The sequence below is a fragment of the Tetrao urogallus genome (assembly GCF_951394365.1).
Source record: "Tetrao urogallus genome assembly, chromosome: 13".
Classification (NCBI taxonomy): domain Eukaryota; kingdom Metazoa; phylum Chordata; class Aves; order Galliformes; family Phasianidae; genus Tetrao; species Tetrao urogallus.
Genome location: NC_136826.1, coordinates 3541763 through 3566650, shown reverse-complemented (window position 1 = coordinate 3566650; position 24888 = coordinate 3541763). Strand labels below are relative to the sequence as shown.

The following is a 24888-nucleotide window of genomic DNA, read 5'->3' as shown; positions in this document are numbered from 1 at the left end:
TGACCATAAAATGCAAAAAGGTGATGGAGTGATATGAAACAAACCTTGGAGAAATATCGCATCCTTGCTGCATAAAGGCACCCAGGGAAAACCAAAGGCTGTTAAATATTCCAAACTCATTGGGAGGATCAGGAGGATTCTGAGGGTCACGTGGTTCTTCACTGCCGTCTTCCAAGTGCCATTCATAAGGGCTGAATCTGCTGACTAGGAAAAGAACTACGCTGACGCCAATGTAAGCAAAGACTATACACATCCAAATTTCATAAGCCAAAGGATCCAGGAAAGAGAATACGCCCGGTTTAGATTTCTGAGGCTTCTTGATCATGATGGAGATCCCCAGGCTCATAAAAGGCTTGGAAAAGTCTATGACCTCTTCTCGCACCAATGTTATGGTGAGGGGGGCAACAGCTATATCTGCTCTCTGGAAAGGGAAAACAAGGCCAAGTTAGCTACAAAACAGTTGCAACATAATCACAATCTAGAATCTCAGGTTAATGAATGAGATGATGAATTACAAAACCGAGTAGGAAGCATTTTCTTTTCAACCTATTTGGCAATCACTGAATTTAATTAAGAAATATGTGATATCGACAGAAAATTGTTAACAAGAAAAATTACAACCCAATCTGTGCAAGGGCCTCAAGAGAGAAAGAGATCAGTACCAATGTGTAGTTATGTTTCTGTTCATTTAAAATGGATGAATAAACTCTATTTTGACTGGACAATGAAACTGCAATTGAAGTTGTACTTTTTAGGGTAATGTAAAGGGTCTATATTCTGCATATGAAATGTGATTTCTAGTCCAGTTCAGTCATGAACAGTGTTTAACACATAAAAACATATTTAAATCATAGGCAAAAAAAAACAACCAACAAAAAAACAAAAAGCAAAAAAGAAACTATTGCGTTAAGGATTTCAAACGTATGTGGATTGTTTGATGGCTTTTTAATCTTTTTATTTAGGAAAAGTTTTTTGACATTAATAAATTTTTAATTCCAGGAGTTAAAAGTAGTTCTTGGGTAAGCGTGAGAGCATGTGCTTTCCTTCTTGCACAAGTGTGTCCCTGTTTATCTGGTAGACATGGCGACATTGCAAGCACTTGCCTTTTGACTTCTATGTCATTTTCTAGTAACAGCCTGTATCTGTCCATCTGTCCTTAGGACTCTGGACAAATTATGTGTTTGTTATATTTGGATGCTTTCTTTTTCATTCTACCAGCAGTTTCTGTTGCCTTACTGATTATTCCAGATAAACCTAAGATAAGTAATTAGTCACGGAATTTCAGCTGGATTTGGGCACTGTAATTTATATATTCCTCTGAAACTCCATTACAATAAAGGAAAGATGATGGAAGAATAGTGGGGTGATAGGAACCAGGCAGCCTTCCGTGGTCACTGAGAACAGTAATACAGATCCGTGAATCTCTGAGCAGTAAATAGCTTAGATCATGTGGGGAAAAGGCAAAAGTGTAACGTCATTCTGTTACACAGAATCTCAACTCTACAGATCTGCAATATAGACACTGTTCTAAGGATGCATCATACAGAAGCACAATCTCGTCTCATTGCATTGTCATTCACCAGGGCAATTTGCAATGAGATAATGTCTGGCTGGAACCAACACCCTTTCATTTCAGTCCTTCTGTTTTTCCTGAATTCCATAGGGAAGGTAAGAATGTGAAGTGAAAATCAATCAGTCAATTAATAAAAATTACTTGGTTACTTGATTGAAATTTGTATTTCATAATGGAATTTCAATATATATATAATTGTGTCTATATTTTTATACCAGATTCAAGTCACGCTGTTTAGACAACCTAGCCTTGATTTGGCAAAGTACTCAAGCAGGTGTCAGAAATTGTATTTGAGGAGACTAGAATGCTTTTTTAAAAAAAAAAAGTTCTTCTGCATTTTAAGAAGAAGCTTTGCTGCAAGAGTCCACATACATTATTCGTAACCTTCTGCCTACTTTTAACAATTCTGTAACTATTCATGATGTTGATTCTCTTAAAGATGGCCTTTGTTGATAATTAAGAATTTCAGAAGGAAAAATGATTCTTAGGGAAATCTTAACTTACCAGTAACTAAATCACTGTGCACCTTTTTAAATCAGACTTTTTTTTCCAACTAGTGAGCGTGCGTGTCTTTCTGACCGAAAAATAAATCCTGATTTAGTAGAAGTTTGAATACAAATTAATTGTAAATGTTGATAAGAAGTGATTAAAATCTGTGCCATAAAATAGTTTAAAATAGCTTTATGTAAACCCGACGTTGATGTACTCGACTTTCACCAAGATCTGATTTCTCGATCTACTAAGTTCAGTTTCACTGTTTTGTTTAATTTTCTTTGTGGTGGTGGGTTTTAATTTAATTTAATTTAATTTGAAGTTTAATAAGCAGAAATGGCGAAGCCTTTTGTAAAGGCAATCTCCGCCTCTCTGCCCCATACCAGCAGGTGCCTCAACCCTGGTTCCCAAGGCACCCCTGGGTGCTGCACAGCTGAGGCCAATGGCAGCCCTGCTGGGCCTGCCTCCATTCCCCAATGAGCACACACACAACCTCCAGGCTTCCTCCAGTCCCTCAGGAAGGCCTCCTAACTGTCTGCACCTGCATGTGCAGCTATGAGGGATGTGTACAAACTCATGGCTTGGAATAATCAAATAAGCCACATCCACACATATAAGGAAGCCATTTGGAAACCATGGCCCACGGTGTACTTTGCTATAGCCCTCCTCAGTTCCTTTAGACATTCATGCGTACCAGGACATTGCCCTTCCCCTTGAGTGACTGCTTTCCTTCAGGAGAAAACCCTCACCCAATCTGTGGTTGCTTGCTGCAAGAATCTATATTATCGTGGCATGCATCTAGAAACTAGAAGTGCCAGTTGCTTTTGATGCTGGGTGTTTACTGGCTTTGCAGATGAATGAGTTAATAACCGAAGTAATGGAGACCTGAGGGAACATGGGTAGAGTGTAGGGAAGGGACTTGATGATTCTGCAGCTTGCTCGCTGATGAATTCTCCCCAAACACATATTTGTCTTTTAGCTACTGCTTACTGAACCTCTGTTCAACATTAAGCGTCTGCAGTCAGTATTAGATACGCACAGGACATCCATTTTAAATGCAGTCAGTGTCCACTGCTGGCTGGAAGACTAAGCACTTTGACCACGGCTACTGTATTTCAAATTGAACTAATGAAGTAATTACAAATTAATCATTATTAGAGTGAGCTGAGTGGATGAGGACCTCTGCAGAGCCCCTAGCAATGACTGCTCAAGAATTGCTCCCAGACAAGGGAGGAAGCAGCCCCGCAGCCTGTGCGGGGCCATCAGCTGTGGGACAGCTCGTCAGGGGCTGGATCAGCCATAGGTGCCATTATTTGCTGTAGCATTTTCCTGAACTCAAAGAAATTGAATTCTCCCAAAGTAATATATTAATTGCTGAAGGAGACACAGTGGAGTTCTTCCTAAGCGCTGATGCAGCGTGCAATAAAGTCTGCATCTCCTTCACGAACATCTGGGTTCATGCAGGATGCTCCTGTGGGGTATTTGGGATTATGGAGCTGATGCTCTGTTTAGCACTGACAAATCAGTTTTTAAATGCCTGATTGCTACCATGTCCTCACTCGTATCACAAAGCATGAATTTCTTTGTAAATGATTTTAAACTACGTTAATATTAGCAGAAAAATAAATGCCTATTTTTCTAATACACTTTAGCCTTTCCGCTTTCCCACTGTTTTTGGTAGGCCTTCAGCATATTGGGAACACCAATAAATAAACATCCTCTGGCCTTCAATGAATATGACAGCAGTTGTTTTCATCAAAGGAAACCAGATATCCATAGGATCTCAGAAACCATCCACAACTCTAGCACTGAAAGCAGCCCAGCAACAGAGCAGCACCTGAGCCTGGTTCCCAACTATTAGTTACACCAGAGAAGTTAAAACAAGAGCACTTGCTGCCTATTTATCTAGATATATAATATCAGAAACGGAGAGCCTATGAAAAGCTCTAAGCACCCCCACAGATCATTAATAACTGCAATATGGTTGTGAATCTCTCTTCTTATTATGGCTGCAGATAAGCAGAACCCATAAAAATTGAACTAGATTAAAAATAACACAACAGAACCGCAAACATGCCTTACCCTGTGCAGTCAGAGGGGGAGAAGTTAAGAACCTCAACAACTGAGCTTTGCTAATCACTCATGACTAATGGCGTTTCAAACATCATCCTCACTGCATTTAAGCTGGGAGAAAATGTCATGGATTCCTCTGAGGCTTGTTCTGTCTCTGCCTACCAGTGTGGGAGGACGGATTTAGGGAGGACATGCAGCACAGAGCGCTGCCCACTCTGCTCAAAGCCAACCCCAAGGGGCTGCATATCTCAAAACTCTTAAGGGGAGGGAGAAAAATACTAAATGGAAATATCCCTCCGTGCAGAGAAAGAAGTGATAAGATGTTCCACCTCTGTAATCTGAAAGGTGGGGTGGAAATCTGCTTACAGGCCTGGAGATGAGTTTCACTATCTTCAAAGACGCGCACTAGAGGTAGGAAGAGACACTGGGCAGGCTTCTGCTGGTACATGTTTCTGGTTGCTCATGCCTGTAGAACCGAAGAATTCCTTCACTAGTGCGTGGCTTTCCAAGAAACTTGGTGCTGGCTGCACTCACTGTGCAGCCTGTGCTCACACCAGAACAGTGGAACACTGTGCCTGGTGCTCACTGCCCAGCTTCCGTGGGGAGCCAAATCCCCAGGCACTCCAGAGGTGCCGAATGTTTCTGAGATGAGACTGTGCTGGGAAGACGGCTGACTGTGCAGCGTAAGACCGTCAGTGCAGGATGTCGGACACAGCAACACCTCACCTGCGGTGCCTGACAGCTGCCTTGTCAGTGGAACGCGCTATCTCTCCAGATATCAGGGTGTGCTGGAAGGCCAGGCCAGGAGCGCACTGTGCTTCTAACACACTTACTCACACTTATTTAGAAACAACAGCTGAGATCAGTGCAGCAACAAACTGCACTGAAGTTGCACTGCGTATTAGCCCAGCCATGAAAAAAACTCATTTTCCGGTGTTGAAACTGCAGTTGGCCTTGGCTGCTGTAGTTTGTCGACATTAATTGAATTCCTTGTCCAAAACAAGCCTAATTTGGATGCACACTGTTCCTCCTGAGGTACTATCGAAAAAGGAGAAGTGGAGGCAGGTCTGCTTTCGGCCTCCCAGCTGGTGTGGTGCAGCTGGAGCTGGGAGCCATGTTGCACGGGCCTCGCCCTGGTGAAACCAGCAGGGACACTGAGGAGGGGGAGCAGCCTTCCACCAGCTGCTGCAACCCCAGGGCTTCCCATGGCAGTCACGGTCTTGCTGCTGCTGTGAGAAGCAGAGCACTTGTGCTGCAGGCCCAGCTGGGCAGGGACAGGAGTGGGCAGCCTCGCTACAAGCGGCTCCAGAGGCCTTGTGGCTGGGGAACGCCTCAGCTTTACATCCCAGCTTCATTCCTCGGTGCTGTTTTACATATTGAAAGGTTCTTACAAAGACCTTCTGTCACCTGAGGGGAGTTTTAAGGGCTGTAAGGTCTGTCTGCTCTTTCCACTCCCAGTGCATTTGTAGCTACAATTAAGAGACGTGTTCAGCCTACTCTCAATTAGCCTCAGCGACTTGAAAGCATCAGGCCCGGGGAGGGAGCTTTCCCTGGCGGCTCGGTGAAAGCAGAACAGTGGCGTTCTTTGGGATGGGAAGGAATCAAAGGCTGCAGAGGAGAGGAGAGCAGTGCCAAGGGCTGGTGGCAGGCGGGCACAGAGCCCTGCGCACAAAGCCCTGCTCCAGGAGGGGCGGTGCAGTGGTGCTGGCAGAGGGCAGCTCGTTAGCGCCGACTGGGGAGGGCAACACCTGCCGTGTTGGTTGGATTTAAACAGCTCACTCACAAACTGAGAAAGCTTCAGCTGCTGTAACGGTGTAGAAGGCAGGGGTCTGTCTGATCAGGCCCTGGGCCTGGATGAGCTGCCCCGGGATGCGCTGGGATGGGGTGGTGGTTTGTGTAGGGAGATGAGAATAATTCTTGTCTTAACAACACGCTATTTAGCTTCCTTAATAAGCACGCACCATTGATCTTAGTGGGGAATGCAGCTCATGTGTATGGCAAGTTTTAGGTTTGCACAGGAATGGGATAAAGCGGTCCCGGTGCTCCCTGGTGTCCAGAACCTAGAGCTCGCTGCTGGCTGAACTAGAAACCATTCTCCACCAGGAACAACTAAAATGAAACAAACTTATACATCTGGGAACACTTAAGTGTTAGGTAAACTTAACTTGATATATTTCAAATTTCAGTTAAGAGTTAAAAATACTTTTCTACAGTTTTTCAAGTCTCAGTTAAGAATGCAAAGTACTCTTCTAAAATGCCCAGGAAAACAGCTTTCACTACTTACTTTGCTACTGTCAAATATTTCCATTATGTTTTAGAAGTTTCCCTTAGTTTAAAAAACAGTAGTGCATTACGTTAGCATTTTTATGGTAGAAGGTAAAGTCTTATTTTGATACCAGTAGAGTGAAAGATCAAAATTAAAGTTTTGTTCCACCCAAAATGATATTTTTGGATTTATCAAAAATTAAACAATTTTCATTCCCGATGTCAAATTTTTATAATTATTATCAACTTTTAGTAATTGCTAACAAATCAAAAGCTAACTCATCTCTGTCAGGACTTCTGGGCTCTGGGTAGGAAGCAAAGCCATTTGGGGACACCTGCTTGGCCAGCACTCCCTGCATCTGGGGCTGCCACCTCTATGCTGCCAAGAGCAAGTCTGCACTGCAGCCAGATTATCACACAGCCTGGTGCAAAGCAACACCAAAAGGTCCAAGCAGGGCCAGCTGAGGTCGACCTGGCTGACAGCACAGGAGGCCTTTGTGCCCTCCAGCCAGCCCTGAAATACTATAGGGGACAGGAGAGGGAGAAAGTCTCTAGTGGAAAGTGTTTTAGTGTGCTTCTTCCAGGTGACGTGTGGCTCCTGGGACTGCCCTAGTTAGCCCCAATGGTGCTGAGCTGAGGCAGGCCCTGCACTCTGGTCAGGGCTGTGCTGGTCACCTGGGCCTGAAGCGCTGGACCACCCCATTTGTCCTCTCCTTCCCCACATCCTTCCTACTCAGACCCCTCCTGTATAGGCTCTAGAGGCTGTGAGGACCTGGCTGCACCTTCCTGGCTGCGTGCTGCATCCCACAGGAAGCAGGAGTAATGGCAATAAAGAACTGGCACAAACTAAACATTAATTACAGTTAATTAGGGTTTTGGCATTAAAGCTTCAAGCCATTCACTTCCTATGGCTGTGCTAAGGGCACTTTTAGAAAAAGGTTGCACGCATGAGTCTATGCAAAGATAGAGCGCAGTTTAAAAAATACTTGGTAAGACTTCCCAGCAGTGTGGGTGGCAGTGGCATGCTTGTCGGGCCAGGAATGTTCTGCATTTGACAGATGAAACACTTGAGACAAATGCAATCTAAAAGATTGTTTTCTGCCACAGCTCAGTTCAGCTGCTGGGTAACTGGTACCAAAACCAATCAGGCCCCTTTGATTCCCCCATGTCTATCTTCTATACGTGCTAATAAACGCATTTAAAATCTAATCTCCCTCTTGTCTTCCCAAAATGGAATCTGGAAGAGCCAAATATGACAGTCATTTTGCAGACAGGGCTCACAAGGGCATTAGGGGAAATGTACAGTTTTAGATCCCTAATAGAGTTTTAAGCCCTGGAGAGATAAAGGGAAGTCAGCACAAAAATGAGACAGTTGCTCCTAATAATTAGCACATCTAGAGTACTGTTCCTTCTTAAAGGGCTTTTCGCACATCCTTGTGAGTTTTGTACACAGCCCTCTCTCAACAATTGGAGGAAAGGGCCAAGGGCATCTCATGATCTCAGCAAACAGGACTGGGAAAGTGCCTGAGGGGCTCCTGAGGTCTGTGCTCAGAGGCCAGGAGCTGCTCCCCTGCTAGCAGAAAGCCAGGTGGATTTCTGCACACAGCTCTCCAGCTTCGCTGCTCAGCTCAGCAGGATGGGAGCTTGCTCAGCAGTGTGGAGCCATCAGCATTAACCCAGGTCTGCAGTCAAACCTCAAGGGGTGCATCTGACCTTTGAATAATTGAGTACTGTGGTTAAGAGGCTTCAGTAACTGAGCCCTCAGTGTGCAAGGAGGAGCTGTTGGGGGCCAGGGAGGGAAACAATCCTCAAATTTTCATTAATGAGAAAGCATGGGTGAAAACTGTGTCAGAATTGAATGGAACAGATCATTTTTGTAGGGAAAATGACCACCACGGGCAGATTTGGGGTTGTTTTAAAATATGGTCAAGGGCGCCCGTGAGGCTGTACTTCACAGGTTTGGGCAGGTGACAGGCACGGTTGGGCCAGAGGGCTCAGTCTGATGCTCAGGAGGCAAGCTCTGAGTGAGGTTCATCCCAGGGAGCTAGGGAAGAGGCTGCAATAAGGAGCCTGCTTATCCAAGCAAAGGCTGGGTTCAGGTGGCCCTTCATACAGATGGATCTTGCACTGCTCAGCAGCTGCTCGGGCTAATCCTACTTGGCTCCCATCCCAGAAGCAGTGGCCCGTATTGCACCTTTCTTCCTCTGGTCCTTTTGCCCTGGCTGTTAGAAGTAATTTTAGATTCTCTTTGTCATGTCTTTAGTGTATGATATGATTTTTCTTTTAAGTGAATAAACTGTTTCATTGCTTGTCACTTGCAAATATATCAAAAGGACCCAATTATGGCTAATACTCTTGATATTTCTAGAACCGCACACTGGGAAACCAAGGGTTTAGGTTTTCATTGCAATGCAATTATGCCTGAAACTAAACTAATCTTTCCTTCAGATGTTCTTAATGTACTTGTATTCTTCAAGAAAGGAAATATTGTTTTCCCAAGTCACAGAGCTGAGGCACTGGATGTTCAAAGATTTGGATAATGTCAAACTTCAACGCAATAGGAAAACAAAGATACAACCCCAGGATCCAGAGCCCTGTTTACATTCAACAATAGATTTCCCTCCATCCCATTAATACAACACCAGAAAATAATTTTCATTCACATAAAATATTTGAACTCAAATAGGCTAGAAAGTATGTAATGAAGGATTAGGATTCCAGAGGAAAAAACAAATTTGGAAACCTAGCAACTACATTTTGAAAAGACCAATTCATTGGAAAAGAGTTATCTCACCACACATTTTGCAAGTGATGATGGTATGATGTTATCATAGGGAAATTTTGAGGATACTTTTAGAAACTACACTTATCAAGGGAACAAAAGGATGTAATGGAAACATTCACTTCTATAAAGATATTTTTAATAAAGGAAAGCTTGTTAAAAATAAACTGTAAAAAGGATTTGGGTGGAATCACAAATCATCTCATTAGCATTTGGGGGGAAAAAAGCAAAGATGAAATATCAGCTTGTAAAGACTTTTCTGCAAAGCCAACTTTCTCCCCCTTCCATCTGGCTCATTGTATCAGCATTCCAAAATTTGCATTTTCAAAGAAGTTTCTAAAATGGCAATTCCAGACTGTTTTTCTTCTTACTAAAGAAAGCAATATGCACCCAATATAGAAATATAATGAGGAATATAATGAATTAGATTTTTTTGTGTGTGTCTGACAGTTGATTTTTAAAGAGAAAAAACTGTGGGTGGTTTCAGGCCTGTATTGCCTCTTATGCTAAAAAACAAGCATGGTGCTGAGTCTCTGGTCTCTGATCAAACAAAAACTGACCTCAGTGATCTAACAAGGCTCAGCATCGTAAGATCACACCTTTAATGTTGGGGGCAGCCCCATCACTCACAGGACTGATGGAGAAAAAGAAGATGTGGCAAGAACAAGAGCACACATGAAGGGAAAACTAGAAAGTCTGCTGCAGATCAGGAATTTGAAATTTTCCCAATGCAAATTTCAATGTTTTGTGGAATCTGATTTGGAGAACAGTGATAAAAAAGTGACACTTGTTTTTAATGACATGATTAGAAAGCTAAGCTACAAAAATGGCATTACAAAGAAATATCTAGAATTTTAAAAGTGGTATTCAAACAGATTATCTTTATTTTGCAGTTTATTAACTTCGAGCATAACTTTTCATAATAAAGAACATGAAAATGAAGGTTAAGAGAAACTTACCCCATAGACCAGTTCACCCACCATGCCATTCCATATCTTAGTCTCAGGGTCCCTAGCTCCATATTTCCCATCTCCAACAATTGACAGTTTGTATTTTATTCCAACATGTTTTGCTATTTCAGAAGCTAAGTCTACACAATATCCTTCATATCTCTCATTCCCTTCTAGTTGTTCATGGTTTTTCTTATACATTACATATGGTGATTCCTTTGAAACAAAAGTAAAGATCAAAAGTCTATGAATGTAAAACACAGCTTTAAAACATACAAAATGAGAGATGTTACGATCCTTACTTTATATTAATGGCAAGTATTTACAGTATTTCCTACTATGGTACAGAAATCAGGCAGACAGACTTTCACACTTTAAAAATCCTTGGCATGATCCTACAGTCAAACATACTATAGATTTTACTCCTAGTACAGACCCATTGAAGACAACAGGACTATTCCACTTTAACAAAGTTGCACTATTGTCCGCAAGATTAGGCCTCATTTTTTAGGTTATTAGACAGCCAAATAGCATCACTGCAGTAATAACTCAGTTTTTAGTGTTTTTAGAACATACCCAACACTTGTAGCAGCAGAATTATTTGCTAAGTCCCCCTTGGCCTAGCATGGGGCTCTGATGGGGATATTTTCAAAGCAGCCTAAAGGAAGCTAGGCTAAAATCCTCAGCAGCATTTTTTTTTTTCCCCACTGAATTCCCTTAGCCATCTTGGAAAATTCTGGCCGAAATGCTGATTGTATCTTGCTAACTTCATAGGAGTATAAAACACAATGCTTCAGGAAAGAGCATAAAATTGGATCATGCTTTGTAGAATTGTAACAGACATAAAAGTTACAAACAATGCTACACAGAGCACATTTGCTAGAAGCAATGGGACTAACACAGGTATTGCTGTTTATGAAACACATGAAGAGCTTTACTCCTTTGGAATTTCATGCGTATACATAGCTTTAATCCCAGTGCTAGAGCATTTCCAGTTCTCTACAGGCTTCACTGCACCACCCTTCCTCAGTCCACAGGGGTTGAGTTTACAGAAGCCGTACCTGAGTGAGGGGTGCAAGATTGGACCCTACAGCAGGAAGGCCAGATCCTGCCAGCAGTCATATACATGCATAACTTCACTTATATGAGGCATTTGATGGCATTCAAGTGTCTGAGAAGCAGGAAAGCACAATGTTGAGCTCAGTGGGATTCCTGTGAGTAAACTCAAGGAAATGCATAGAAGCTTGCAGTGTCAAGCCCTCAGCAAACCTCTGGCAGATACTGAACTTTTCAGTCACTTGAAGTAACACAGTATTCAACACCAGACTCCTGACAAGGTGTTCAATACATCTTAGGAGCCGTGCATCTTATTTCCTAAACACAAACACGCTAAGAACATTAAACTTACCAGGATGGTAGTGACTACTATGGTTCTGTTCTCCACAGATGAAGTGTCATTAGAGGGCAGCTGATCTAATGTTGGCACAAATCTTTCATATTCATTCCAATAACCAGCCTATAAAAAGGGATATTGTTAACCTTACTACATAGATTTACAAGGACTTTGGTGCGTGAACTCGTAACAAGAACTGTCAAAACATATGGTTTGGTAACATTTAGTCAGGGTTGCATTAGCTTTAATAGATACAAGGCAAATCGAAGTGAAAATACATACTAAATTCTCAGTGTCTAAATTCACATTGTTAATTGCACACTGTATTCACCTGTGGAATAAAATTCTCTGTATCCACAGCATAAAAGACAAGAAAACACTGCAAAGCACTTTGAGTCAAATTATCCAGGTTTGAATTTTTTATCAGTATTCTGCTGCAGTTCAGGCAGTGAGGACAGCACCTGCAGCTTCAGAGCAAATGCACAGAGTCTGTTAGCAATGCAGGCACAACAGCATAATCCTCAATGCGGATTACAAACCCCTCTGACTCTGAGGTGACTGTTTGTCAGCTGGCTTGTGCTGACCTTCATGGTGCCATGGCTGTGTTGCTATGCTATTACTACACTAGTTTTTGTATTTCTGCACAGACTTGCTGTAAAACCTAGCTGAGTGGCTAGGTTGTGTCCAGAGGTATTTTGTTATCAAATAAGTGCAGAAGAACTTACAGAGTGGCACTGTTGACTAAATACGTTAGGTACCTGCTGTCTCTGAAATCAGTGGGATGATGATCTTACCTACTCAGACTCATCACTCAACACCCCTGAGAACCTGCCTACCTAATTATTTTTGAAAATTTGCCCTAAATTGCTTTTATAAAAGGCAGTCACGCCACTTAGCATCTATACTTTATTTAGGAGATAAGAGAACAAGCAGTGAAAATCCTAATTAAAACCCAAATTATTTTCTGATAATTTCAGAAGGTTTCTAAAACGCACTCATTCCAGTTTCACTATTGCTCTGAGGCCTCTTATGGGGAAGGGAAAGATGGAGAGGAATTTGAGAGACTGGGCTGAACACAGGGACATGACAGCAGACATCATGCTCAGCATAAAAGCTCAAGGTGTCTTCTAACAGATGAAGTGGGGTTAACGTCAAATGGAAACCAATGAAGATATTAAATAGGATGAATGATATGTTTCAGAAACAGAATAGAACAAGGTTCCTGGGATAGGAAGATGGCAAGAAGGCAGGGATTCCTCTGGGTCTTGTTTTTGCAGTGTCTGTGCAGCATTACTGAGTTCCACTTGTTTGCTGGAATATTATTATCAGAAATATTATTTCTGAAGATATGAAATCTGAATGTGTATCTTGAAACTGACCTTTCTTGATCCAGAAGCTTTCATTTCATACACATCAATTGTGTAATTTGTTCTCCGCCCGTAAGTATCAAACTGGATATTCCCTGTCATTCCTTGGACTTGCACCTGAAGGCAAAAAGCAGAAAAAAAAATGTTAATAATAGATTTTCCTCTGTTACATTTTGCAGGAACTCACTAGCTGTAGCACTTTTTACTTTTTATCCGTATAAGAGACCTGTAGCACTTCTGACACAGACAGTGGTATTGCTCATAATAAAAGAGCCCCAATTCTCTCAGTTTCAGCCGTACATATCCGTTGTTAGTACTCTGCTGGTGACTCACCACTGCAGAGTGAGTTGCATTTAAGTGTAAGTAAGTGAAATTAGCCCTGCATGCATGTTAAATATAAGAAAGACTGACTCTGCCACGCTTAGTCACGCTGGGTTCACTGATGTAGAAGGGGTATCTGCAACGATTCAGTGCTATTAAAGCCCTCGCAATATGGCATGGAGTGATTTGTGATATGGACCAGAATTTCATGTCATTGCTCATTCTCGGAAGTGCTTTATTTTAAGATCAGTCCCAGCGTAGGAGAAAGGAATGAATGTATTTGAATGAACATAGACAATTGTCTCTACTGCTTATGGGGTTTTGGTCTCAATCTGGATGGATGGGTGTGCAGACGGTAAGTCATTATCATTACGTACTCACATGAATCACTTTAAAGGGAAGTATGAAGTAATTTGTTTCAAAAAAAAAAAAATCTTTCTTATTTCCCTGTGTGAAAGTGTGAGGTATTTCCATTTATCGCTTATTGACACTGGCACGCTCTCATCTTAGGCAGAAGGGGTAACAGTCTGAAACTGCACTAGGAGTAGATTAGCTTTCATATTCAGCAGAAGGCTTCAGAAGCTACAGAAATGTGTGGTGGAAAACTTGTCAGAGGGAAACTGTGAAACCACAGTCCTTGAAGATGTTCAGAGCTGGTTACTGAGCTGTTCATTATGCCTTAGAGATGGTATAATTAAACTTCTTACGATGGACAGGGAAAGGCTACATAAAAAAGTTAAAATTCCTTTGGCCCCAAATTATCCAGTGAGCCAAATTGAGAATGACATATAAGTAGTGTGATCTTTTTTGTTGTTAGTTAGTGGATTTGAGCCCTTTTAGCAGCTCATGTTCTCAAGAGTCAGGAAGAATATGTGAGCTTTTCCTGTCTCCAGAAAGCTAGAGATGTGCACCAGGCTTTGAAAGCCAAATGTGTTCCAAAGAGGTTTTATCAACTGTGGACTGAGCATTTGTAGAGCAGTTGACATATAATTTGCAGCCAGATGTGAGCTGCTATGCCTGCTTTTGGCACTTGCTAGAAGCTGTCTGACTACCCTAGCACAGGGTATGTCTCAGCAGAGCTTGTTAGGTCTGGTTCATCCTGAGCTGTATTGAGATGTGAGCATTGTGCATTTGACACCTTTTGACTTCAAATTTAATTTGTTTCTATCTTTGGTGGGAAAACTCAGCACTTCTCAAAATCTGGCTGCAGAGAGGCAGGAAGACTCACCAGGACTCAGAACGGTGTCTGGTAGCAGTGTGCAGAGGCAATCACAAATTAAATGACTATTTATAACTGCCCAGATCTGCTCAGGTAAACTGTCTGTCACTTATCTGGTGCCTTACATTTAGAAACACAGACATGCAGAGCTTTTGAGGCTGTAGGGAAGCAGTCAGGTAATGCCTATTTCCCTTTTGCCAGCAGGACATCTGTAGTGTGACACTGCATCTTTTGCTGGCATAAGGATACTTCTGGGAGGTCTTGAAAAAATTTTGTTGAGTTGCTGTTACGGAGCAGAGGGGAGAAACTGTTATTTTTTTCCTGATGAAAATTTTTTCTGACCAGAGGAGACTGATGAATGGAGTGGGGTCCAACAGGCAGTGCTTCTATGGGATGATCTGCAGTGATTGCAGAAGATGACATGAACCTCATTTACAACCTGCTGGAAGTTTGACACCTACTTTTGTGCCAGTTGTGATTTGGGCTTTGTATATCCTGTGATTGACATTTTTTCAAATATATTCTCTACATGACGTAGTGTCCTATGGCAGTGTTCATGTTCTTTCTTGATGTTCATGCTTTGTATCTCATTCAAAGAGGTTTTATGTTTCACTTACAATAAAGTTCAAATAGACAGTACAAATTCTTTAACTATTATGAAGATTAACTTTAGATAACGTTTCTTCAAATGAGGGCAATGCTACATGAGTGAATATGCAGGTAGTACATTTGTTAAGGTGCAACCTAATGGCATAAGAATAGCTCTGACAACATGAGACTGAACTGTCTCTCTCCTTAAGCAAATGAGGGGGAGAATAAACCTTTGGATATAATCTTTTCACTTCAGCGACAAAAAAGCCATCAGTAAACTAAGAAGTCTGACCCAGGATTTGTTTTTACCTAACAGGGGCTTAGTCCTGATCTCACTCACTTCAGTTTCATGCCTAAATTTTTACAGTCACTTAATTATCCGAATGTTTTTACAGTTACTTGAGCCAGATCAAAAGCACACTTTATTCTTGTCTCTTATGTCTACAAAAAAATTACATACGTGTCTTCAAGCTAGTAATTATGTATCCCTGCATGATGCACAATACACATGCTGAAGACCCAGTCTGGTTTTGATCGTCATCTTTGCAGCCTGAGCTTGACTTTAGAAACCCTCAGTACATGCCAAACTGGCTCATGCTCACTCTCATGGGAGGCAGAAGGTCTTGGAAAAGTCAGCTTACAGATGCTCTGGGGTTACACTGGTCCTACAGGGATGTGACTTTGGCCAACTCTTTGAGAACTAACTAGTTATGGCTTGCTTGCTACTGAATATGTCTTAGCCATCCTTTGGAGTTTGTCATAAAGTTTGGTTTTGCTGTTTTTGCTTTGTTCTGTCCTGAGAATCAGCTGTTCTTGTGTGCAGAAACTGCATATGGAGTAGCTCTGCCCCAGTAGAGTTGCTTCTGTTGTGAAATATACACATCCAATAGCCACAGTATTTTTGCCCTTACCATTTTCAGCGCTCTTTCTATATCAATTCCTTGGCTCCATGGTACTGCAGGGTTGGCCAGGCAGTCCCCAGCACTACCTCTCCTGGAGACATCCACACGTTGCCTTCGGAGGTAACGGAAAGCCTCTGCTATGACTAGGACAGCGTCATGGGTCAGGGCAGATGTATACTGAAATTGATGCAGATAGAACATGATGACAGACTGTAATCTTAGAATCACCCTAGGTTTATCATAAGGTCTTGTCCCTCTATCTTTAATATACTCTTATAAGAATCATGCTCAGAAGCCCTTTTGCTTGCTCTCTGTCTCTCTTGCCACAGATGCTTTTTTTTAACAATTCCATTTATTTCAAGTGACTAACTGAAATAAATAATAATAAATAATAAAAATAAATTAAAATAAATAATAAGGATTAAAATAATAGAACAAGTTCAAAGTTGCATGAAGTATAAGTTTAACTGGAAGCTTGCTCATCTAAATGACATCACTACAAAAATTGGCAATTCCATGCCGGCCCCTGTTGCTACTGATAGCAAGAGCTCATATTTGTTTATTCCTTGAAGTAATTCTTTTTCTTTACAACAGCATTGTCAGGATGGTTTTGAATTGAAGCTAACATAAATCATTTCTGTTTGGACCACAGTACTGATTAGGTAGCATCTGTGGCCAGGAATAGATCAGTTAACATTTTTAGTAGACGGCTATACAAGCTAGCAATCAAAAAACACATGTGAGGCATTACATCTCCTTGGTAATTGCCCATCTGCCTTCTCTCACATCACTGTAAATCTGAGGAAGGTGATAAGCTTTGTGTAGCAACAAGTCCTCTACAAAACCCTGGGAATCCTTAATGAATTGTTCATGCTGCTGTCAACTTCACCCATTGCTTGATGCATGTATCTGGGGACATCTCCCAATGTATTACTACCAAAATATAGCTTTTTTATTTATTTATTTTTTAAAAACATTTCTGCCCCGTTCCTGTGCTTGTCTGAAAGTTCTTCCCTCCTAGGATGGAAGGAAGGTTCTATACATAACACTGCTGGTGTTCACTGTCAGTCTGCGCACCTGTAATTTAGGGATCTATGCAATTTAGGGGAAACCATTTCAACATGTGCACACTGGCAGCAATTGAATGTGCTCAGTCTAGAAGAACAGATTTCAAATCCCTTGTAACTGAGTGACCCTTCGCATTTCCACTATTTTGTATGAGAATGGAGAGGCATGTCCTGTAGGGCAGAACAGCACGACTGGTTGTCTGCATTTCTTAGAAATGCGTATCATCTTGTTGCAAATTTGATATAAAACCTTAGGAAGTCAGCACAGAACAAGGCATACCTGCATGTGCAGATCAAAACGAAAAAGGAGTGCAAAGGTAGCACTGTGAAGGTTACAAGCAGCCTCTCTTACTGAGTTTTAAATGACAGCAGTTTACAAACTTTCATTTGGTGTGTGTGGTGTTCCTGCTCCGACTGTGCCAAGGCACAGGCAATTTTTGATCCTGCCCTCTTTTACCTCTTCCTGTAATCTTGCAGTGCTCACTCTCTCCTCTTAACTGTCTTGTTAGTTAACAAAGATTATATCACATTCCACAGAACAACATAGGATGTGGTGTTAATTTTATCAGGCATTTGTTCTTGTGCTAAAAAAAAAGAAATTTGTAATAGCTGTCCAATCTAGCACTACATAGAATTTACAGTGATAATTTTTTTCAGCAGAACGCGTCAATTGTCAGTAACCTTAATGCAATCCCTTCCAAGTCATGCCAAGAGAGCTATCTAATTTTCTACTTTATTTGAATTCTGCTTATAAATGCATGAACACGAAAAGAAAAAAAAAGAGAGAGGGAAGGGAAAGGCTGATAAAATACGGAATAAATTAAACATCAGGGCTTTAATCTCTAGGCAATTTTATTTCCTAATCAGAAATATTGTACATCAATTTTTAAGTATGCTTTTTGTCTGATTGACAAACATTGTGCACATTTCTATAATGAGCGGTACATCTGTGGAAAGGTAATACATTCTCTATGTTTGTATGATACACTTAAGATTATTTTTTAAGGATAGAGAATAATTTTTCCCTCAAGGTAAATTGCTTTCAAGTGGAACAAAATATTCCCAGGTTAACTTCCAATCTTTCAGAGCTTTTAAGGTTAGTACAACACTTATCTTCACTTCTGCCTCGCTCCTAGAAAGCTTTAGAAAGCGGGAGTAGTTTGTAATCAACAGGAAAGAACACACTGAGCCAAGCCCTGTTTGCCTTTCCTTGCTTTCTCTGAAATGCCAGCAAGGCCATGGGATGGCATGAGATAATTTTCCTTCTCCAAAGAAATCACGTGATCTCAGGGATGGAAGAGACTGCAGTGAAGTGTCCGGTCCACTCCTTTCTTCTGAATTAGGGCCACTCTGAATAGACTATCCCTGGTACGTCTGTTAAACCCACTGCATTTAAATGCACTGTGAAAGAGGCCCCTTTATCTCCCAACATACATATTACTGTGCTTAGCACCACTTATGTTTTTTTCTGTGTTTATTACAAGTCATCTCGAATGCCAATTCAGCTGAGTGCTTCCTGTCTGAGCACACATTTGATTGTGTCTATATGTGATTAGAGAACTAAACTCTGCCAAAACACGGGTGAAGGCAGTCGCGCTCAACTGTTGGCAGTTGTTTGGTGATCAGAACCATCCTTGGAATAGTTGTGGGGCAGCTCAGACTCTATGCCACCAGTCTCCAGGCATGCGATGGGACCTACCAATGGGTAGAAGGGGTGCTACCACCTTTTAAAGATGTTAAGGTAGTTTAACATCTAAGGTAGTTTGGGCTTGGCCATGCCATCTTTCTTGGTGGCTGGACTAGAGAGCAGTTTCTAGCATCATTTACCTTACAGTATGATGTATCTCTGGAAAATAGCTGATCATTTTATTTTTTATACAAACAGGCTATGCACTGGAAGACTAATACGATTGTTAAATAACAAATAATTGCTTTAAAGTAACTCATTTAATCTCCACCGTTGACAGAATAAAATAAATACCTTTAATGGTGAGTTTTTGGCTTCCGGGAATTCTCTTTCATCGAGCCTCACCCAGCGTTGTAGAAACTGCTGAACCATTGGGTTTTCATTATTAACTATCTGGAATCCAGTAACATTGGCACCTCCATGCATCACCCTCTCCAGCACAATGTCTGTGAAACCCTGGGAGGACACGTAAAAAAACAAAAATTGTTGCCATCTAAACCACCTTTTCTTTGTCTCAGTTTTACCTGCTAGAAATTCGGCACAAAAGAAACCACTGAATTTCATTCTTGCTGGCTGAAAACATTCTGCCACGGAGACCATTACTATTACAATAGCAGTTGGGATTGTGATAGCAGAATTTGTAAATGTCCTAAGGTTTAGAACTTTGCAATGGAAAACTGCCGTGCTGTGTTACGGCTGTGTCGCACGTAACATCCACTGGTCAGAAAGAAAACAGCAGGGAAGCCTGAAACACCTCTTCCTCTCCTCCTTGTCATGGTGCAAATCTGTCCAACATCTCACTTCCATTTGAACAGCAAAGCTTCAGTGCTGGGAACAGAAAGCCACTGAAGAGGCACGCTGTTCTGCGGAGGCGAGGCACGAATCTCCTGGCTAGGCAGCCGTCAGTCAGCGCACCGCTTAACATTTTGCTTTCAAACATAATGGTAGGATTCTCTCCCACTCTCTTGTTATTTATACCTGTGGCAGTAAATTGGTGTCTTTTCGATTAGCATGACTTGATTGCAGTCATGTTTACTTGAATGCCAGTGCTTACACATGCTAAAAGGCAACTCAGAGTAAGAACTCACGTGTTTCTATGCACACTCTACAGTCTAATCAGTCAGATCACGACTGATCCTTATGAAGCAAAATGGCACATTTTAAAGTGGTGCAGTACTCATATTAAGTAAGGATATTTTTAAATTTGTCTTGTTTTAATCAGATCAAAACATGAATACGGAGAACATTCTACCAAGTGGGATTGCTAACTCCAAAGTGTGATCTTTGGAAGAACATTTTTCTGCTCACAGCAGACACGGGAACCAAAACTAGATTCTGCAAGGATCCACTACAATATGACACTTATTCTAAGGAACTCTAGTGGATTCAGTTTCCAAGTCATCACATACACCCCTGAAGGCCAATTTTAGATTCCAGAAGTAGTCCCGATACAGATAAAAATGTCTTTTTTTATCCTGGTAGGTCAGTACACATGCTGTCACCAACCCACACTCTCACTCTGTAATAAAAACAAATGGCTGAACAGTCTGGCCATTTCACTTGGTGGAATTATTGTTTTAATTTGCTGCTTTTCATCACTTATTTTATACATAAATATCCTACAATTATTTTTCCTAGAGTGCTAAATTTCAAATATGTTACATAGAAGATTATGGTAACCAAGTGTCTTATTTATGAGGACGCAAATTAGTGGAAAACACATAATTAAATCATTACTTTAAAATTAGTAGAGGATATTAGCTGCTTAGATAAAATGCAGACCATAATTGACTACAAATGGCTATAACCTACCAGTCCCAGTATTTACTGAAGTTATTTCTCATAATCCAAGAAGTCACTCAGGCATTTTCTCTACTGCTGATTAAAGTTGACACAACCTGAACAGAATATATTACCCTCTCAACCTTAGCTATACTTGTAATGAAGAAAAAAGTTCTTACCAGGTTTGCTAACATGTAGTGATAGCCTCTAGAATGTTTGCCAAGGATTACAACCTGTGTGAACAAAAAAATTACGTTACTCAGTGTAAGAAAGGGGATGAGTCTCAACCAGTAAAAAATGGTACAGAAAATGAATATTTTTGCAATCCTCTATGCCCAATCCATGGGGAGCATGAATATTACACAGCTGACTTTACAGACATGATGCAGTCATACGTATTTTTAAAACATGGGCACTACACCAACCAGACTGACCCACAGGGCTGTTCTCCGTTGGAAATGACCTTACTTGGCAATCTCACCCTTGTGACCACAGTGTTTCCTCGCTGACCATACTCATTTTAGCTCTCACTTCAATAATTTCTGCTCTGCAATGAGGCAGCAATATATCTGCTTACCTAGTAAACTCACTGTTTGTGGGCTGTGTGAGAAGCATATGAGACAGCCCAGCCTCTCATTCTGCTTACTGAACTGTGCTGGCACAGGGGGCTCTGATGGCACTCATTGTACAGGGGGTTTCTTGCCATGAGAGCCCTGACCAAACCTTGTCATGTATGAATGCTTAATTTCTTCGTTATACGCAGTGACCTTCATTGACCTTCATTGTCTTTTGATGGAGTTCAAATGGACTGAAAACGTGTCACTTCCAGCGCATCTAAGTGGGGATATTTGACCTTACACGTTTAGTCAAAATTTGCACTAAGCACAATGCAGCACTTCCACTAAACCAACATCTCCTGCCCTCCCTGACCCCAGCTGGCTATCTCTGCGTGCAAATGGAGCCATTAAATGGAAAAGTAAAGAGACAGAAAAGCAGCAGGCTGAACTGAACAGTCGGACTCTGCGAAGATGAAGAGGACAAGCCAGGGCAGCGCTGGCTGGCAACTGAATTCTGCCATCCCATGTGCTTCTGTTGTCACTCCAGTAATACTTAATACTGTACTTTTATAGAAATGAGAGAAAAAACTCCCCGTGTTCAAGCAGCTGACTAATGGCTCACCAGTAACAGCTCCTGTGCAAATCATGCCACTGCACTTAGTACCGTTCCCCTGCCTTCAGGCTATAGCCTCAGTAACATCCATCTCATTCCATCTAGTTTCATCTAGATCAGGGGGAAAAAAGTCCAGGAGAAAGAATTTAATTAATGAATGTGGTGATAACGCGTGTGTCAGGACAGAAACCAACTCAGACTTTTCTAGGGTGAACTACTGAAAGCTAGAAACAGCAAACCTAGCTCTGACCACACACCACAGCTGCATCACAGACTGTATCAAAGAGCAGGTCAAGTGGTCAGGTGATGCTTTTCGATGGACCACTTATGTCCTTGCTAAAGTGAGATGACATTTGAGTCACTGCCTTTGGATACACAGAAGAGCCTCTTAAGGTTCTTGATTAAATTATTAAGTTCCCAGTTGTCTCTTTGGGTTGCCTTGTCCTTAATAGATGTCATTTCTTTCGAATTCACATTTAATTCTGTAGGAATTTGCATACTTCCAGCAGTCTGAAAATAAATTGCTGCTCTGGTCCTCTTGAGAACTGTATGTACACTCTGTTGGTAGGAAGCATCTGCCTTCCTACACTCACACTTGTTTTCTATGGAAATGTGCAGGCTTCCTTCAGATCATCTGGCGTGCGCGCTATTTGCATAATGAATTCTCTGCGTGTTTAAATTTCACCTTAACGGCAGCGCTTTCCTTTCAAAAGGTTAGAGACAAAGAGCTTAACAACAACAATGTGCTTTGCCATTTTAACCTTAATAAGAAATAAGAAAGCTTTTACAGATCTATCCAGAAATGTGGTTATTTAAGAGAAAATACCATGACAGATGAAGTCAGGGGCTGTAAGGAAAACATTCATGGAGCTGCTACAGGCATCTGGAGAAATACTGCACATAGGAAATGTAGGACTCATTAGCATAGATCAGATTCAACTTCTATCTCCTCTATTGTCATGCCTCCAAAATGTCCAGAATTAACTCTGTTCAGTTCCTTAGAAAGGTCCAACACACTACAGCCCTGTTTTAGTTTGTAAAGCATCTTTCAAAAACGACCTGTTACTGTTTCTATTCTTACAATCAACCACGTTAGTTCATAATTATTTAACTGGACCTTAGCAGTGCTTTTAAAACTCACTACTCATGCTATCCTAAATCTTCATGAGGGCAATTCTCCTCCCCCCGCCCCTTGCTTTCCACCTCTACCAACTGCCCAGCGTCTTGCAGGAGCTGCTGGATTAGCGAGCCTAGCAGAAACAATCACAGACATCAATGTTACTCCTCTGGGAGTACAGGGATGGACAAAGCTTTCTTTTTGAAGGAAGAGAGCAGGAATATAACCAATACATCTCATCAACTGCTTAGATACTTGTGAAGCTTATATAGAAAGTGAGATATTGAATAGTGGTGGTGAATAGAAAGCCAGGATTACAGGGCAAGGATTTCACAGAGCTACATGTCTTTGGTAAGTTTCACTTCCAAGACTTAATATTGCTTTCACTTTGACTGAAAGAAAAACTTACAGGTTTTTACATTGAACAAAGGAGGAGGAAAAAAAAGACGAAACTATCATTAATAACTCAGACATCTGATCACAAACAATTGTTGTTGTGTAGATAAAAAGAATGTAATGTCGGGTTTGATATGGAGCCAAAAAAAGTTTGTATTTTTAATTAACTCTTTGAATTTTTCCGATTAATTAACAGAAAATCCAGAGAGAACATAATTAAAATGTACCTCATGTTAAAACAAAAGTCACAGACTGCTGGCATCCTGGAAGTGTGGGCCTATATGCCAGATTTGAGAAATTAAATCAGCATTGCCAATTTCATTCTTTCATTTGCCTGGGGAAGTAATTTTTTGAATGAAAGCATAAAGAACATATTGGTTTTCACTGCATCAGCCATAATGATAACAAACAGGAAACTTAATTTTTTTGCCTTAGCTTTTAAACTTTTCTTACAATTTTAGAAGGGTCTTCGGGCTCAAAAGAAATGGAGAAGTGAAAGAATAGCGCAGGTTTGGGAGGTGGAACTGAGCAGTCATATTTTCTCTTTTAAAAATTACCATTGGTTTGTCTTTGACTCCTGGATGTAGGAAATCACAAACAGCTGAGGTTGTCGGGGCCTCTGGAGATTGTCTCTTCCAACAGCCTGGCTCAAAGCAGGACAGCTAGAGCATGCTGCTCAGGACATGTCACATTTTGCACGTCCCTGAAGACAGAGATTCCACAACCCCTGTGGGCAACTTGTTCCAGTGTCTGACTACCCTCGCAATAAAAATGATTTTTCTTATGTTTAAACAGGATTTCCTGCATTTCAGACTGTGCCCTTGTCTAGTCACTGGGCACCACTGAGACTCAAACTCACTGAGACTGTCCAAAAAATGTCTAGCTCTTCTTCAGTCCTCCCCATCAGGTATTTATACACATTATTAAGTTACATTCTGAGCTTTCTCTTCTCCAGGTAACACAATTCCACTTCTCACAGCCTCTCCTTGAGTGCCACATGCTTCAGTCCCTGAATTATCTCATGGGCCCTCAGTGGGACTTGCTCTAGTGTGTCTCTGTCTAGGGGGCCCAAAACTGTACATAGTACTTCAGGTGCAGTCTCACCAGGGCTGAGCAGGGGAAGGATGACCTCTGTTGTCTGCTGCCGACGCTCCTCCTGTGCAGCCCACAGCGATGTTGGTCATCTTTGCTGTGACATGCAGTGATGGTCGTGTTCAATTTGCCTGACAGGGCCACTGGACATTTCTCTGCAGAGCTGCTTTCCAGCCAGGAAACGCCAGGAAGACCCTGGCACCTGATGCATGCCTTCCTATCAAACAATCCTTCCAATTTTGTAATAATAACTGTAAGCTTATTAAGAATGCCCTTTGTCCATCATTAAGATAATTAATAAAAAGTTTAAACAGTATTGGTTCTTAGGGTATCCCACTGGCAACTAGCTTCCAGCTGGACTCGGTGTTGCTGATTACAACCCTCTAAAGCCAGCAATTCAGTTTTCAGGCCACCTTGCATAAAAGTTCCCTGACTTGATACTGTACTGAGGTAAGTCTTCATTGCTCCAACCTTCGCCACTGGTCACTGGAATCTAGGATTCCTGAAGGCAATCTCACCAGTAAAGACTGAGGTGAGGAAAGCACTTCTAGACTTGATCAGTTTCAGTGTAGCAACCCTACACTAAAACATACCGAATCAGAAAAGGCCTAGGACTGCTCCTGCAGTGTTGTCTCTGTGAGCATTGAGC

General features: G+C 41.5%; 1 protein-coding gene across 2 annotated transcripts in view; it reads right to left on the bottom strand.

Moving 5' to 3' along the window:
• GRIA3 (glutamate ionotropic receptor AMPA type subunit 3) overlaps positions 1–24888 on the bottom strand; it is a gene marked incomplete at both ends in the record, with an annotated part of 142461 nt that overhangs the window by 35653 nt on the left and 81920 nt on the right. For both annotated transcript variants that reach the window (XM_079542008.1, XM_079542007.1), the window contains 7 exons: positions 45–421; positions 10145–10351; positions 11544–11651; positions 12908–13012; positions 15938–16105; positions 18977–19138; positions 20644–20697. In XM_079542008.1, the coding sequence (XP_079398134.1) occupies positions 45–421; positions 10145–10351; positions 11544–11651; positions 12908–13012; positions 15938–16105; positions 18977–19138; positions 20644–20697 (1181 nt within the window). The remainder of the gene's footprint in view (positions 1–44; positions 422–10144; positions 10352–11543; positions 11652–12907; positions 13013–15937; positions 16106–18976; positions 19139–20643; positions 20698–24888) is intronic.